Consider the following 16580-nt stretch of genomic DNA (forward strand, 5'->3'; position numbering starts at 1 on the left):
GAATTGCGATTAGAAAAAAATATTACTCATTGTCAAATATTACAAAAGACAATTATTATAACAATAAAAATTTTACAACTTAATTGTTTAATAGAGACAAAAGTATAAATGTTCCTAAATGCTTTAAATTAAATTAACAAATCGTTCACTAGGATTTGCATATATGTTTACATCTCGTCACTAATATTGCACTTTATTTTTAAACATACAGACATACAAATAAAAATGCTATACAATACTTACGTTGCTATGATATATATATCGTATGTATATATATAACAACTATGTATACGTGTGTATGTATATACACTGGTACAGTAAATCGACATATATATAATATATCGGTATAGAAGGAATATAAGTTACATAAAAACGACATAATATAAAATAGTAAAAATCAGTACAGAGAATCAGAAGTCTCGTTATTATAAGTGCGGGTCGCTGCAGCGGATTTAGCCTCTTATAGCGACGAGAGAAATTTATATTCATATAGAATGATATATGTATACTCTTGGACTGAACTCTCTATTTATTCGAGCTGCTAGTTCGTTTCGCCACAACATACACCAAGCTGCTCGACAACTTCTCTTAGATACCAACAATATTTACTGATTGATGTCAGAGTTTCCTACAAAGCCCATGTCACAGCTACTACAAGAGTCTATCGACCATAGTTAACAGCGTTCAATTACAGACCAAACACGTAAGCTTAAAGCGATTTAGTCGCGTAAAATTGGCTATATAATAATCTCTGTAAAATACTCTGAATTACCGTGATTTCTCGCTATTCCATGTCGCAAACGAAGGGAGGCCTCCCCGTGAGATTAGAGTTAATTCCGGAAAATTCCTTTTAACTATTAGCGTTGTGAGTGGTGCGTTCGTCGCCGCTTCCAGCGGTGATCGTTCAAATTAATATTATGCTTGGCGAATTCAGTCTTAAAATTTCTCTACTGGGTAGTAGCACGATAACTCGGCAAAATGAATGCTACTCCCATTGCCAGTCTTTCCATTTGCGTCGCTCGGTGGAATTGTCGGAGTGAACTTGATCGACATGTTTGTACAACATTTAACGCTACCTCACATTCCGGTACCTTGTCTCTGAAATATCTGCTTATTACGATTATTTGCGTTATGCGTGCGCGCCGCCCGCAACGAGCGTAATATTAAAATCGATTCGCAAACGTTTTACTGAAATACATCATTGTTCTTGGTAGTTTGTACAACTGGCGGCTTGGAATTGGCATGATTGTCCTGATAATGCTTCCATAGGCCAGTTACGTTGTTTACCTGCGCACCACAGCCAGGCATTTTGCATCTAGAAGATTAAATACTTGGTTTTACTTGTAAAAGTTAAAACATTACCTACATATGTACGTATTTACATGCATCAGTTTACTTACATGAAAAAGCTGACCGTAGACGCCTTCCCTTGTTTTACCTTTGGCATTTGCTTACCAGTATTGGAATTAATTGTATTCGTGACTAATTTATGACTGTCTTGATGATGACGATAGTGCGATATGTATTTGTACTTCTTTCCGCAACCGTTGACGTCGCATTTATATGTTTCCTGTTTGTACCTAGACATGCGTTGCTTCTTTGGGGTGTACTCCTCGTCTTCCGAACAATTGCTATTTGTTTCTATGGAGCTCTCTTCGATTTTCAAAGGATTCTCCCGCTCGAGACCGCTCCGAAAAACTCGTTCCATGTTTCCTAAATCTATTCTATGCTCCTGATTTCGTATATTTAAATTGCATATTTCCGTTTTCATATTTTTCGTAATGGTTACGTCGCTATTTATATAAACCACATTATTCTTATCCTGCGTGCATTCCACCTGAAGGATCTCTTCGCACTTTGGTGTTCCAATATCGTATTTTCGTAAGAAATTATCTTTAATTATAAGCAGATCTTCATTATTAGTTAACTTGTTAATACCATTCAAAGATTCATTATTCGAGTAGTCCTCGTTATTTGTAGCAGTCGTAATCTTATTCTGCTCGTGACAAAACTCGCTCTTCACCTGAATTTTAGTTTCGTTTCTAATAGGACAGTTTTCTTCCATACTCCCATATTCTTCCTTTATGGTAAAGTTTTCGCTTGGCAGTTTTTCATAACATCCCTCGTCAGTCTTTTGCATGACTTCTTCGTCTATCGCATTTTCGGGGCCTTCGAAACAAATTATCTCAGGCTCCGTTGGCAGTGTAGGCGGTTGTCTATGACAACTTTCAATATGCTCCTCAAGATTGCCACTAGTAGATTGCAAAGATCCGCAATTAGTGTACGGACATACAAAGACATTTGTTTCATTGTTGTGCCATTCTTGATAATGTCGCCACATGCTACCTGGATCTGACACTTCTTCTCCGCAACCTGGCTCGCGACAACTATGAAAAATTTACAACAAGATATTAAATAAAACCACAAAAAGAATTCTAAACTTAATATTGCCAATTCCATAATAATATTTGGTCAGAATTCACATTAATCAACTTGTAAATATCTGTTTGACGTAGCAACGATCCAATGAATTGTTTTACACTCACATGAATCGAATTTTCAAAGCCTCTAATGTCTCGTGCGTCTTATATTCATCTTGATTAGTGAACACCTTACCGCAACCTCGTTGTTTGCAAGTGTATATTTCCTATGTATTGAAAGTTGATTCAATTAATAAGACTTTCTTAAATGTATACCATAAATTGAAAACATTTCAACATCAACAAATCCAGTCGCTGATGACAAATAGATCTTATATATTGATTATATAACTTTCACTATTATCAACAAACGTAAGGATAATTTTCACATGTGTTTAGCATCAAAATCTGGATTGACTAGGATTTTACTAAATTTAACATCTGATAAGCCATAGTCTGAGGCAAATGACAAACCAGTTTTGGATCAATTCTGATCTAGGCATTGGATAAAAAATATAAGCAGGGTCAATTATAATTTTACAATTCATTGAGTTTTTTCTTTTAAAAGACAATTAACTGCTTGTGGAATTTACGTCGAAATCAAATAAGCCTCATCGAAACAATCATCTCATTTTTAGGTTTTTACACCCGCTCCGCTTTACTCTACTATTTGTTTTGGCTTAGGGGTCATTGACCCCGGGCGAGCAATGGCTCCGTCGTAAACTTCACCTTTTTCGGTGCGATTTCCTCGATGGTGCGATTCCGCGAGACGAATCTGATGACGCTGACCTCCGTGGGCCGGTCGGCGCACGTCTCCGTACCCTGGCCCATCCTGCGGTGACTCGCCACGAAGCGACGGCGAGCAGCGGGAGGACGAGCTCACTCACTCGCTCCGCTCGCGGAGCCTCACATAACCTCGCGTATCCTCGTGTGACGACTGACGACAAGTTTGACAGAAAAAATATCGTCTTCGTTGAATAAATTCCTGATGCACGAAATTCCGCGGTTTCTCGACGGGGCCGACGCTTGGGTCGCGGCACTTACCGGCCAAACGCGCCCTCGAGTACGCACAGAAACGCGCCGTCGATTCCAGCTCACATTATCGCTCTGTCAATAATAACAATTACTTGTGTTGTCAGGTCAGTGCGGCGGAATCGTTCCCGGTTCCCGGCCCCGGCCGCTGCGACGACGACGCCGCCGCGCCGGTCGGTTTCAGCGCAATGAGAACCGCTGCTGCATGACCTATAATGCCAACAGACGTGCACATCACGGAAGCGTTAAAATCCATCCAGAGGGCAGAGAGAAGATAAGCAAAGAAGTTGAATTAATTATGAAAATAGCAAGGACTTTCCAAAAATTGTCTACATTTCCGAAAATTGCGAGGAAAAATCTAGACAATTTTTTGTCGATGAGTTTTGGAACGCCACTTGCTAAAGTGAGACCTCTCTCGGAATAGCTGTGAATTAGGAGGTTCGTTTTTCTAAAAGAAGCCTCTACTGTCGGCTATATAAAAAAACAATTGAAATTTATTAACAATAATTGCATACGGACAATATAAAATCATCTCTTATATTCCTCTTACATATATTTCATACAATTGAATTTCCATTTTAATTTACATTATAATACATGTACTATTTTAAATGTATATTATTATTTAATATAAAATTAAATCATGACAGATATTAATTTTATCGATCAGTCTTTTTAATCGTCATTAGAATTTTATAATAATTTAACTCTAAGAATTCATCGCTCTTATTCGTATCATACGTTCTTTAGCCGCTTTAAATTGTTCAAGGACATTTTCAACGTTATTCATAAGTGTATCGGTGCTCACTTTATCCGAGTCATCTCTTTGATAATTGGAACGTTTTGTGTGCGTACTACTTTGTATTATTATATTCATATAAATTACAATATCTCCGCTCGGTACGACTTTCAAGTTTGATTTGTCTAAAACTTTGCCCTCGTGGCCCATTGGAATACCACAATATGTTATATCCTCCAGCTCGTAAGAGCCACCAACGAAAAATCGTCTCAAGGTATCGATAATACTTCCTTTTGCACGCCATGTAGGAACTGTAAATTTGTATCTACCAGGCGTCATTGGTATTGGCAATGCGGCGTAACCCTCTATTCGATACCTATATTAAAACAGGACAATAGTTTTATAATTTCTATATATTACAATATATTGCTGACAATTAGAAAAAAAAATGTATAAAAGTATAAAATGCAATATAAAATTTTTCAGCTAAATAAAAGATGTAAAAATCAATATCGAGAAACAAGGCGTTCTGCGTAATTACCTGGTCCAACTATCCAGAGATGCTGCGGAGAGTAATAGACGAGGCCAGAATGACGATGCACCGCCGCTTGATTGTTGAAATTCATTTGACGGATAATGCAAGGATATGTCCGTACAATAACTAAAATGCGCCGTTCTGTTTTCTAAAAGGCACTTCTGAGTTCTGCCGAACAATCTGTCTTTCTGTTTTGTACTCCAATGTTGCGGCAAATCGATGAAATAGGTAACAAACAATCCGTCATAAGAGAAGCCATGAGCTGACGCAATATCCAAGCATATGAATAGTGTGGATGAATTTGGTGGTGGCAATTCTAACTCCTTGCATAACTCTACTTCTTTATGAGCAAGCTGCTGTTGTACTTCCTGTAACGAAGACAAATATTAATGTCAATATTTAATTCATTACTAATTAATATTTCATTAACACACAATTCATTTATTCAGTTAAGAATTTTTGAAATGCTGCATATTGTAAAGTATATTTCTTATTATATATTTGATTATTTAACATAATAATTATTTAACCAAGTTTACAAAAGAAATCGCTGTATATTAATTTCTTCATTGTATCAATCTCTATTAATAAGAGACCAAAAGAGAGAGATCATTTTTAATAATAAAAATTTGCTGAGCGAGCTAATATTCGAAGATTCGGCTTACTTAAATTACGAAACGGATTTTAAAAAGATTCTCACATATATGCATATCGTAACTATCTCGAACTCGATCGAATAGTTACGAAATAAGCGCGCAAAATAATATTCACTAATCTCCGCCGCTTTGCAGCGAAGTGCAGTGATAAAGCGTAAGCTCTACTACTGCCGTGGGATAGTGTGCGAAAGCCGCTTCTATGTTCGCAGATATATTCCTGCCCCACTGTGCACGTATAAACTGTATATACACACGTATAGGCTGATAGCGCTACATACTAACATACAGCCTCACGGAAGAGAGCGTTGAAGCGTTCAAGAAGACAGTCGGAGAACCATAGGATTCAGTCGATCGTAGGAAGTGCGGTGATCAACTCGGGCTCGGCGGGCACGTGCGCGCCTTCGTAAAAAAAAAAAAAAAACATACGCGCCTACCGTGATTATCATTAATATATGCCGGTTAGCAAGAGTTCGGTCCCGCTGGCTGCCCCATCATGCCCGAAAGTATGACGAGGAAATCGATCGGCCGCAAAATCATTGGGTGTGTCTTGAACAACCGGAAGAGAGAAAGAACATCGGTGAATTGACGGATTTTCCGTGAAGATGCCGTAATTCGCGCAGAGTATCGGGGACAGTTACCAGTGTACATAACGGCACAGCATGATCATGTTCTATCACCAGCGAGCAATGCGTCAGATCTCAGAAATTTCCTACGTGGGGTATGTACGAATCTGTTTTCCTTTTTTTAAAAAAGTTTTCTTCCCTTTCTAAGCGACCGGCAAAGGTTTTCGATAGCGCGCTCGCGCGAGCGACCGCGAAACACTTTTTTGCAACGTCCTCTTGATACTAGATAATGATGGACTCCCGGTTGCCGTATCGCGACGGTTTTGCTGCGTTTTTTTCTGCCGGCAGGCAGCGAATGGATAATATGTATCATCAAATTGCTTCATCGCGCCTCATCCAACTTGATAAACATTCGATAAACGGCGTCGCCCGGCTCTCCACGTGCCGCGTCACGTTTGCCCGTACTTGACCGGACATTACTGCATAATTGGAAACTGCTTCTACAAAAAAGTAAAAACAACTATTCGGCTTTTGAATCGAAATAAATTACATTATTCGTATAATGCAATTTGCGTATAAATAATTGTCTTCGCTCGATATTACGCAATTGATCTATTACAATTGCAATATCTCCTATAAATTTATATAATTTAAGATAAACCAATTTTATTAATTGATCGCTGTATCGTGATAATTTAACGACTCTTAATAGTGTACAATTTTCTTACCTTTCGTATCAAAATCATATTTGAAAAGATAATAAATTGTTTCTCCAAGATTTCTAACTATGTGGAAATGTTGAAAATAGTTCCCGATAAGCGTCATTGTTGCGAGTAATTATGCACCACACCTCTTATTATAGTTTGTTTTTCGCAAAGTAATGATGACGAGCATCACGTTACATACGTCTAAAACCGATATGAACATTTGTTGAGCAATACCATTCTTGAAGTAATATATATCTCTCTTTTTCGGTCCTCGCTTATTAATATAACTATATATCACTATGATCTGAAATTAGTCTGATACTGAATAAATAAAATTAAGGAATTTAATTTAAGCAATAATAAAAAAAGAACGCGCTTCTAATTTTGTTTTTTACTATTCGCTACTCAAATAATATATGTTAAAAATTATTATAATAGCATATTAATTATCATATTAATTATTAATTAAATAATTAATCATTAATAAATTAGCAATGATACTATGTTATACAGACGTCAGAAAAGGAAAGAGAAGGAGAGAGAAAGAAAGAGGAGTAATGAGTCAGAGCGGTAAGAATTATCGGTTATTAATGTAACTGCGTTGTGGGGCAAATAAACGGACGTCGCTCGGGAATGCCGAGATTGGTCTTTCCGCGAAAAGACGGTCTTTTTGATCGGTGCGCGTGCGATGACGCGAAAGTTTGGTATGCCGATCATACGCGTCGTAAATAGCCGCATACTTACACGCCGCGCGTTTTCGCGGTGCTCCTGCAATTCCAGCGGTGTTCGCCCCTCGGAAACGTGCTCGATTTGGTAATTAAACTTGACGCCGTAACCGTTGGTGACGTTGTAGTGCTGCTCGTCGTCGATCGTGAAATCGGGGCTAATCGTCAGCAGTTTGCGCGCCTTGTCGTACGTCACCGTGCAGAGCAGCGTCTCCGAGTCCGTCGACCCGATGGTCGCGGGCTCGTCCTTGCGCGAAAGATCGGCCATCACGCGCATGGTGGTACGTTCGGTATAAAGATAATGGCTCGATCGGATCTTGGTATCCGTGATTTTGTCATCCACCACGTTTTTGTTATATCGCTCCCGGAAGGTTTTGCGATTCCGCATGGCTGGCAACGCGCTCTCATTCTTCACGGACAGATACGATCTGCGAGCGAGAGTGAAAATGTTTACAATTTCCGAAAGTTACAAAAAGAAACCAAAACCCACACGTTCTCCAATGTTTTGCAATACCCCGAATTCGACACGCAACAAACTCAAGAAATATAAATCTTGATTTTATATCTTTCTTGATCTTGAATGAAAAAGAAACTTCCGTGTTACCGAAATCTTTTTGTTTTAGAAAAATGGAAATAATTTAGATTATCCTTTATGCTTATCTTGTTTCTAATCCTTTAAATAATGAATTTATTTAAAAACAAGATGTTAATGTTTTTACTTTAAGATAAATGTCGCGATAAAAATTTTGCCGGAACTCTTTACAATCAAATGACAAACATTTATACGATATCTAACAATTAAATCCCTGCCTGTAAGGCACCGTCAGGAGGTCGTCATCGGCATAATAGGAGTCGTTTTCCGTGTACGAGTACAAACGTGAACCTTGCAGCTGCTCGTCGCTTATACGCCGGTGGTACTCTCGCTGACAATCGGTCAGGCAATTCTTCTCGTCCGCATAGAAATCGATCTCGAACGGGCCGAACACCTTGTCCTGCCAGCTAAAAATATGATCCTCCTCCTCCAAGAAATTGGAGTCTCTGGTCTCGCCGCACTCAGGCTCCTCGGCTAGCAACTCGGCCAGCGGGGACCTCTCCTGCACGACTCGCACTCTGAAACAACAAATGAATGCCGACGAAATGAAATCTGGTGTAATTTGGAAAATCCTGTGTGGTTCGCGGCCAGATGCCCAAGATTCATTCTGATTCTGTGGGATCGAAAGATTCAATCGCTATTTTATCTTCGCTTCTTACCCACGCCGGTGATTGCGATTTAATTATGAGAATGGAGTTAAAAGCCTGTAAATAGCTTTACGTAATTCTTACGTCAAGGACGTTACATCTAAAATTTTCTCAATAAGGAAGATAAACACGTGGCAGAGAGATATAAATATCTTGAACGTATCTTGTTAAATTATTAAAGAATATTTTTCAGCTTTAATTTCTCGTAGGTTTTTGATCAGATTTTTTACGCTCCAGCAAATGGAATAATGGTCGATAATATAAATTTTCTACGAATTTAAAATTTTCTATTATTTACTACGAGAACGACATTGACCAAACTTGACAACATTCCTTTGGAAAATAACGGATCAATTCGCGAAAAACACAGAAATCTCATTATCTCAAAACAAAAGATATAATCACTGACACAAATGTTAGTGGCTATGCAAGCAGGAAAGGTGGCCGGCGTATACGCAGGATAGTTACATAATGTCTCGACGTCGGAGGTTTATATTATTATCGCATCGAACAAGTAAGCTCTCTCCTTCGTTTCAACCTTCGAGTCTTCGATCAATTTTCACGGAATTGCGGAATTTTCTGCAATGTGAAAATTAATTTAAATGTCCACCACATAAAATTAATCATAGCTCTTTTTTATTTCCATGTATACAAAGAGATTTATGTTAATCGGCTTTTTATGAGATTTAACAAGAATATAAAATTTCATAATCTTTCATACATCATAATTATGTAAACAAGAATGTTTAATTTAAATAAATGCACGATAAGCGCTTGTTCTTTTAATCGATTACATAAACCTACTCGGATACAGGCTTAATGGATCCATGTGATAAACAGAGAATCAATATATCATAGCCGCCTTCTAGCCTTCGGAAGTCTCCCGCTGATTTAGCGCTATATAAGAAGTATTAGTCATATTGCAGAAAATTCTGCAGGCGCAATTGCAGTTTAATTTTTTACGTTACATTCAATTTCAATTGAAGCTTCAATTTAATCAAATTGAAATTTCTAATTGAAGTTATAAATATGTACACAAGTCGCGTGTACGGAAAGGACAGGAAATGAAATACTTTGCTTCGGTTAATATTACGATTTCAATTTACGTCACGCATCTAAATACAGAAGACACACCTTATCTTCAAGTTACGTATCGGTTCGTTCACTCTGTAGCTCGCCGCTATTTTCATTCTCTCTTTCGCCATTTCTCACTTGATTATTGTTACAAAAACTGAATCGGAACTGCGGAACGCCGAATAAGCTACGGCGGCTGTCAATGATCTCGGGTGGCTCGTTTGTTGATTCGTAACGTCGCTAGGCAACCTCGCCCGTCACCGCTGGTAGAGCGTCGTCATCACGAAATTCGAGCATTCGAGGTGCCTCGTGCCTCAGGTGATGCCTGCCGCCGCCGTCGCCGCGGGAAAGAAGAAAATATACTCCGTTAGTTAACTTGAAAAAATATCATTGTTGACATGAAAAATGTATAATATCTGCATTTAGATTTGCATTTACATGAACAATACGTGATCGTGACAGGCATATTCTTTAATCTTTATGCCGCGCGCGCGTGTAAAGAGAGTCTCTCTCTCTCTCTCTCTCTCTCTCTCTCTCTCTCTCTCTCTCTCTCTCTCTCTCTCTCTCTCTCTCCCTCGATTTCTTTTAATAGCTTCATTAGCAAGTTTCCAATGAGTCAGAGCGATGCGTTATGTCGATAAATACCTCGGTAAACGATCGATGCCGCGACTTCTCGCGATTAAATGCGTTTGTGTGTTTCCCGACGGGCGTTCTCCGTACAACCGAGCGGCGTAAAACACCTTCGACGTGCGTCGCATCGCGAAAACCTTGAATAATGAATTGTCTAGCATACATCCTGTATCTACAAAAAAAAGAGACAAGCGGTTCGAATAAAGCGGAAAATCTTTCTCTCTCTCTCTTTCTTTCTTTTTCTCTTCTTAATTCGAAGCATTGTCCACACACTCTACACGTCCCAGTAGTAGTCCCAGTACATACATACAGTTACGTATGTACAACTAAAAAAAGAACGCCGGGCGGTCCGGTTAAAAAAAGAAGCTATACCCGGCTATTGTCTATCCATCCTGTACGATTAAGAGGAAGAGAAAAAAAACAAAGAGAGAAAGAGTACAGTCAGAAGGCGGCTCGGTTGAGAAGAAGAGAAAGCCGTCCTGCCGAGGAGAGCCCTGAATTCGCGGGATCACCAGATCGGAGTCCGTTCCTCGAAGCGGAGGGGTCCTGCGAAAGAGACGAAAGAGAAAAGTAGGCCGATTAACCTCGCGGTAAACTTTCCAGCGAGCGTACATTGTACAATTTTCGCGTCTTCGCCGGACTGTCCTCGGAATGTCGTCGCACTCGTCGCGTCGCGTCGCGGCTCGGCTCGGCAGGAAGACGCGGCCGCGGCCGTTCGAAACGATACCGTTAACTCTCGCTCGCTCGCTCGCTCTCTCTCGAATCGACACCTGCCTGTCTGAGGTCGAGCATTCGAGCGTGGAAAATCCGATCCCGGGAAGAAAGAGAGAGAGAGAGAGAGAGAGAGAGAGAGAAAGAGAGCGACAGGAGCGAGGCGGTAAAGGTCAGTGGCGCGTCTCTTCACTCTTCAGTCTTCCTTCCGCGTCTCTCCCTCTCAAGGTTTCCCGGGCCGTCGCGTCGTCTGAGCCGTCTCGGCGAGAGTTCTCGGGCTTTCCCCCCGTCGCTCGGCCCTCGGCCTTTCGCAGCCTGCTCCGAATCTTGAAGGTTAGGGTATGTACGTTAGAACACGCTGTGCACATAGAATTTGGCGATAGCGCGCGCGTCGTAGCGATCTAGCGACGCGACGGCTAACAGGTGGGACGGCGCGGCGGCATGCGGCTGATGCGGCTGATGCGGCATGGGTTCCGCGACCACCCGTGACGTCATGGACGATTGACAGGACGCCGCACACGGCGCGGCGGCCGTGGCCACGGCGCGTCCGTATTGACTTCCCACACGGCGTATCTGCGAGAGAGATAAGGGAAAATGTGTCACCGCGGCGTTATCGGGTCCGAATGACCGCTCGATACCGCAGGAAATGCCACGGGCGGCGCAGGTGCGTGCGGGTGGACCGTGCTTGTTGCCTGTCCGGCTGTCCCTCGTTCTCGTTGAGCGGAGTAGCCCGGGTGTGACGGGGCGAGTGTCACGCCTTCTCCTCGTACGAGCGAACGAGCCGCTTCGTGCACGTCGACGTCTCCCGTGTCCGATTTGTCAGGTAAAACGTGTTCCCTACGTCCGTTGATCTGTGATCGTTTGGATGTGTGGCGTCCGCCTCGCGACGCGACGCGACGCGGTCCTCCAGGTGCGACGAACCCAGGGTTCCGCCTTCTCGGCAACAATTCTCGAGGTCCCTCCTACGTAGGTCTCTTATCGTTAGTAAGTGAACGCCCGATAGCAAGAGGTGCAATTCGGAGACAGAGACCCGGATGAATGAGAGATCTGCCATGCCATTCTAGCTTTAAGATCCACGAATGAAGCTTTGCAAAGCTCTAGTGAGACGTAGAATGTCGTGTACTGATTATCTGATGTTTACTTTGCAGAGGTTTCAAATTGATAAGGATGTCGACTAGTCGAGAGGGCGAGACTGCGGTGACCATCCCACTGCAGTACAATGAAGCTGTAAGTGATATTTCATGTTAGCGATATCAGAAATCGATGGTACAGAGGCATTATTTTGTCAATGCTTTCAAGCTTTTTTTTTTTCAAGAGATAGAAAGATTTCTTAAGAAATATAAAATTCTTGTAAAAATGATGTAATTGAAAATAACATGTTAAAATGTGTTCATTATGTTTTATTAAAGCTTCTTTTCTTTCTCTTACTCTTCTGTGATTACTTATTTCCGCTTGCAAGCTTAGTTTCCCTTACAAATGACTCATACCTACGTGAATTAACAAGCTTAAGCGTATGATTCATTTGTAAGGAAAGGTATATTTATTCGGAACGTTACTTCTATATTATACATTATTGCTGGCAACATATGGCAACATCCAGCCTGAGAAATCTTACTGAAAATACAGTACTTGCTAAACACTTCATACTTGTGCCAAAATAATGTTATATTTAACTATTGTTTATTTTGCAGCATTGGAAAGCTATTTTTGAGAAGTATGATCTCGACGGAGATGGAAAAATATCGCTACAAGAGCTAAAAGCAATGATACGCGGTCCAGAATTTTCCAAGGACATCCCTGCTGGGGTAGTCCGCACGATAATGCATAAGGCAGATCTGGATGAATCTGGTTACTTGGAATATCCAGAATTTATAGCAATGGTTAGTGTCAGAGTCTTTCGATTTCTTACATATACTTGAAATTTGTTTTTCTTCCTCTGTGTTTCGTCCGTGTTTCGTAAAACATACATTTTGGGGGTCTCTAATTATCATGTTCATCTTTTTCTTACATTCAGATCCATAGAAAGGACATGCAGGGTATATTCGGTAACTTCATGCAACGATATGTGCGCTCTATGATACCTCAACGACCAACCTACGCACTAAGGCAAACTTCCGTGGGATCGAGGTATTATCCCCAGCGACAAATCAGTATTGTAATGCACGCACCACCTTCTCCTCCTCCTTCGAGTTTTGGTGATTCTCCCCAGGCTGCTATGATTAGTAAAAGATGCCGTTCTGCACGTTTTAACGGTCTACAGCAACAATCAAGTACAATAACGGAATCTTCTCTGTACTCTAGCGACTATCCAGATGGGCTGTACGAAGAAGAGTACAGTTGTCGACCGCCAGCTGTAGCAATGATAATCATATCGATAATAGAAATCATTTTATTCATGTATGATGTGATTAAGCACAAATCTCTTTCTGTAGAAGGACCAGCGGCTCAGTTATTTATTTATAATCCGCACAAGAGGTTCGAAGCCTGGCGGTATCTGACATATATGTTTGTACACGTCGGGTATGTATAATTCTATTTTACAATTTGTGCGTTTCCATAAGATATATTACGATTTACGAATAATTGAATGAGTACTTTAACGTTCCTTGAATTCTTTTTGTGTTCGATAGGGTCTTCCATTTGATCGTTAACCTACTGGTGCAAATTATGTTGGGTATTCCACTGGAGATGGTTCACAAATGGTGGAGAGTATTGGTAATATACATAGCCGGAGTGCTGGCCGGTTCCCTTGGTACGTCCGTTTCAGATCCGACGGTTTACCTAGCCGGTGCCTCGGGTGGTGTATACGCGTTAATCACTGCTCATGTAGCGACCATTATAATGAACTGGTCGCAAATGGAATTTGCCGTGCTACAGCTGTTAGTGTTCCTCGTTATCACGAGCGTCGACGTCGGTCAAGCCGTGTACAATCGTTATGTGCTCGATACCAACGACCAGATCGGCTACGTGGCCCATTTGGCTGGCGCTATAGCAGGCCTTCTAGTGGGCATAAATATCCTTCGAAATCTCGAGGTACAAACTTGGGAGAAAGTTGTTTGGTGGGCCAGCATGTTTACTTATACGGGTCTCATGACCGCAGCTATTTTGTGGAATGTATTATATCCCTCGTATTACGAATGATGATGTTCAAATCGGTATTTATCTCATTCGAGTTATTTAAAGGCATACACACGCATTGATAGAGACAAATGTATTATTACTGAATGAGAACTTGCCTTAAAATTGTAGGTATATGCATAAATTTACTATATATTTTTATATGTTAGATGATATAAAGGTCTACTCGTGTATTATTTTATATTAATAGAGATAATTAATATAAAATGAGATTCTTAGAATCGAACAAAATAGCTTATATTTTCGTATTAAACTTTATCGCGAAAACATAGGACTAAGATTTACAATAAGAATAAGTAACTTTAAACGCAGTATTTTTTTTAAGCACTTTTTCGAGAGCAAATAGTAAAACAACAGATTCTGTGATACTTTTGCTACATGTATTAAGCATATGCAATTATTTGCAAGTTTAACAAATTGAATGATGACATCGAAAGTCTATGCGCGGAATATTTCTATTTTAGTTCTATTGCCTCATTGTTTGAAAATGCTTAGGAAAAACTACCTCCATCGGTATACACAACAATCTCGCGCACATAAAACGCCAATTAATCTTTCAGTAACACTTAATGCGTTACAAATTCTATCTTCAATAATAACTTCAATAATAAATACAGAATCTAAGATCTAAAAAAACTGCAACGTGCTGAATAGCTAATAAAATCTAATATACATATATGTAATCTTTTTTCATCAAATTTAGAGATTCCTTATGATTAAAATAAGACTAGGCAGAAGAAGATTGCCTTCTCAGACGCTTATTAAATGAAAGAATGTATATAATTCATAACTTGTATGTGTTCCACAATTCAAAGATGTGAATGTGACACAAAACTGTGTTCGACAAAATAAGTAATTCTCTGCTTCGTGAAAACATTGCAATAATTATATTCATATACGGTACGAATTGTCACTTGTATTATTATAGACGGACGTAGTGTTATACTCACAGATAAAAAATAGTATGTGAACATTTTTGGAAAATTTATTTATTTTATCTTAAATTTATGAATAATATACCTGAGCATATGGTTTATTTCATGTACCTGATTTGCACGGATACCTATATGTTGACACGTTCGCTACTACTTTCTCACCGTGGTAGCGAACGTGTTAATATGTTAAACAATTACTATCTCGAATACGTAATGTGAAAAGAAAAATAGGAAGAGTCAGCTTCGCAACTTGTATTCACAACATACAAATACTGATAACAGAATATTGCTTTAACGTAATTGTTTAAACAAATGATATATCTGTGAATAATTTGGTCTGGAAGATGTTAACTATAATGTTAATCTTCAGTTGGATGCAATAGACATTGCAGTGCCAACTATCGACTATAATAGCTCCATTTTAAACATTAATATCTACAAAAATAACACTTTAGAAATGTTTTTATATTTTTCTTAATATTATTTTTTATATTTTATTTGATCACAATGCAGCCGTCTATATATTTCATTATAAATGGAAAGAATTGTTATTATTAATTCGTAAAGTGAAAAGTAAGGCTGCTATTATAAGTCTAGAATGCTTAAAAATGAAGAGATATGAATTGTAATTAAATAATTTATAATACAATATTATAAATGTTATTTACATATGCATACATATTTACATAATTTACATTAATAACTATTATACAAGATGATTCTTAATTATATATCGATACTTTAGGCGGTTAGTCTAGAATCCAAAACAAAAAAAAAAGACCGTCATCAACATATATTTTAACTAATGTTGTTAAGATAATCGGAAGATAGAATAATCCGATAAAATATGATTTAACTTACCTGATTCTTTTAATTGTACCCTCTTTTCTTAAGTGTCCTGGATCTATTACTTATTATTATATTCGATTACAATATCGATGACAAAATTCCCATAAACAAATTGGTTCTGTAAAATAGAGATATAATCTTAAATAATGTCTAAATAATGTAAAATGTTATATCTACTTCTCATCTATTAATGCAATGCATATGTCTTCCTACGTATAAGTGCCTTGGACGTACTTCTCATTGTACAATATTTTAATGTATAGGAGTAATGAGTGTGAACTTTGACCGCGAAGAGACGAGCGTGCCTCCTTTTTATGCAAGATAAAATATATATTTATGTAATATTTTATAACTGATGTCAACGAAACCTTTGTTATTGTTCGACGGAGTGACGAGAATGTCTGTAATGTATGTATATTTTGTATACGCTTTGTATAAAACAAAATAAAGCGATTGAAAAAGAAATCAATCCGATAATTATCATCTCATAAGTGGGATACACATATGTTGCATCCTGATATGGAGTATCGCGACTCGCTTCAATTGATATTTTCCACAACGAATGTTCTCAACTAGGCCCCACGATCGGCAGAAAAAAAAGCGTTAATTTCTTATTTGAATTTGTTT

At 39.1% G+C, this 16580-nt stretch overlaps 3 protein-coding genes across 9 annotated transcripts; 1 reads left to right on the forward strand and 2 right to left on the reverse strand.

The window, feature by feature from the left end:
- Nucleotides 1-177: 177 nt before the first annotated feature.
- Nucleotides 178-3582, reverse strand: LOC139771933 (uncharacterized). The gene is made up of 5 exons (XM_071705172.1): nucleotides 3465-3582; nucleotides 3150-3357; nucleotides 2547-2647; nucleotides 1401-2387; nucleotides 178-1315 (listed from the first exon to the last, which is right to left on the reverse strand). The coding sequence occupies exons 2-5, from the start codon at nucleotides 3249-3251 to the stop codon at nucleotides 1186-1188; spliced, it is 1320 nt and encodes a 439-aa protein (XP_071561273.1). The 5' UTR covers nucleotides 3252-3357; nucleotides 3465-3582; the 3' UTR covers nucleotides 178-1185.
- Nucleotides 3583-3975: 393 nt separating this feature from the next.
- On the reverse strand, nucleotides 3976-10475 carry Mks1 (Meckel syndrome, type 1). Of its 2 annotated transcripts, none has more exons than XM_071705164.1 (6): nucleotides 10336-10475; nucleotides 9751-10015; nucleotides 8188-8487; nucleotides 7397-7805; nucleotides 4733-5094; nucleotides 3976-4567 (listed from the first exon to the last, which is right to left on the reverse strand). In XM_071705164.1, the coding sequence occupies exons 2-6, from the start codon at nucleotides 9819-9821 to the stop codon at nucleotides 4162-4164; spliced, it is 1548 nt and encodes a 515-aa protein (XP_071561265.1). In that variant the 5' UTR covers nucleotides 9822-10015; nucleotides 10336-10475; the 3' UTR covers nucleotides 3976-4161. The 2 variants fall into 2 exon arrangements, with proteins under 2 accessions (XP_071561265.1, XP_071561264.1); XM_071705163.1 differs by having other exon boundaries at nucleotides 10129-10367.
- On the forward strand, nucleotides 5665-16418 carry Rho-4 (rhomboid-4). Of its 6 annotated transcripts, XM_071705171.1 has the most exons (6): nucleotides 5666-6100; nucleotides 12180-12258; nucleotides 12723-12911; nucleotides 13046-13158; nucleotides 13333-13551; nucleotides 13662-16418. In XM_071705171.1, the coding sequence occupies exons 1-6, from the start codon at nucleotides 6042-6044 to the stop codon at nucleotides 14170-14172; spliced, it is 1170 nt and encodes a 389-aa protein (XP_071561272.1). In that variant the 5' UTR covers nucleotides 5666-6041; the 3' UTR covers nucleotides 14173-16418. The 6 variants fall into 6 exon arrangements, with proteins under 6 accessions (XP_071561266.1, XP_071561272.1, XP_071561270.1 ...); XM_071705165.1 differs by having other exon boundaries at nucleotides 5665-6100; nucleotides 13046-13551; XM_071705169.1 differs by lacking the exon at nucleotides 5666-6100 and adding an exon at nucleotides 11069-11203 and having other exon boundaries at nucleotides 13046-13551.
- The last annotated feature ends 162 nt before the right edge of the window (nucleotides 16419-16580 follow it).

Source organism: Temnothorax nylanderi, unplaced genomic scaffold (genome assembly GCF_030848795.1).
Source record: "Temnothorax nylanderi isolate EJ_2023f unplaced genomic scaffold, tnyl_v1.0 TNYL_tig0045_pilon, whole genome shotgun sequence".
Lineage (NCBI taxonomy): Eukaryota > Metazoa > Arthropoda > Insecta > Hymenoptera > Formicidae > Temnothorax > Temnothorax nylanderi.

What these genes read in the sequence shown, in the direction of transcription:
- LOC139771933 (XM_071705172.1), bottom strand. Translation starts at nt 3,251, where the DNA reads ATGGGCCAGGGTACGGAGACGTGCGCCGACCGGCCCACGGAGGTCAGC. An exon ending in GCTTTGAAAATTCGATTCAT is followed by an intron (nt 2,388 to 2,546) that starts GTGAGTGTAAAA and finishes AATTTTTCATAG; the next exon opens with TTGTCGCGAGCCAGGTTGCG. An exon ending in TCTACGGTCAGCTTTTTCAT is followed by an intron (nt 1,316 to 1,400) that starts GTAAGTAAACTG and finishes TTAATCTTCTAG; the next exon opens with ATGCAAAATGCCTGGCTGTG.
- Rho-4 (XM_071705165.1), top strand. Translation starts at nt 6,042, where the DNA reads ATGATCATGTTCTATCACCAGCGAGCAATGCGTCAGATCTCAGAAATT. An exon ending in TCAGAAATTTCCTACGTGGG is followed by an intron (nt 6,101 to 12,179) that starts GTATGTACGAAT and finishes TTTACTTTGCAG; the next exon opens with AGGTTTCAAATTGATAAGGA. An exon ending in TATATGTTTGTACACGTCGG is followed by an intron (nt 13,552 to 13,661) that starts GTATGTATAATT and finishes TGTGTTCGATAG; the next exon opens with GGTCTTCCATTTGATCGTTA.
- Mks1 (XM_071705164.1), bottom strand. Translation starts at nt 9,821, where the DNA reads ATGGCGAAAGAGAGAATGAAAATAGCGGCGAGCTACAGAGTGAACGAA. An exon ending in CTCCTGACGGTGCCTTACAG is followed by an intron (nt 7,806 to 8,187) that starts GCAGGGATTTAA and finishes TCTCGCTCGCAG; the next exon opens with ATCGTATCTGTCCGTGAAGA. An exon ending in TCTCTGGATAGTTGGACCAG is followed by an intron (nt 4,568 to 4,732) that starts GTAATTACGCAG and finishes GTTTTAATATAG; the next exon opens with GTATCGAATAGAGGGTTACG.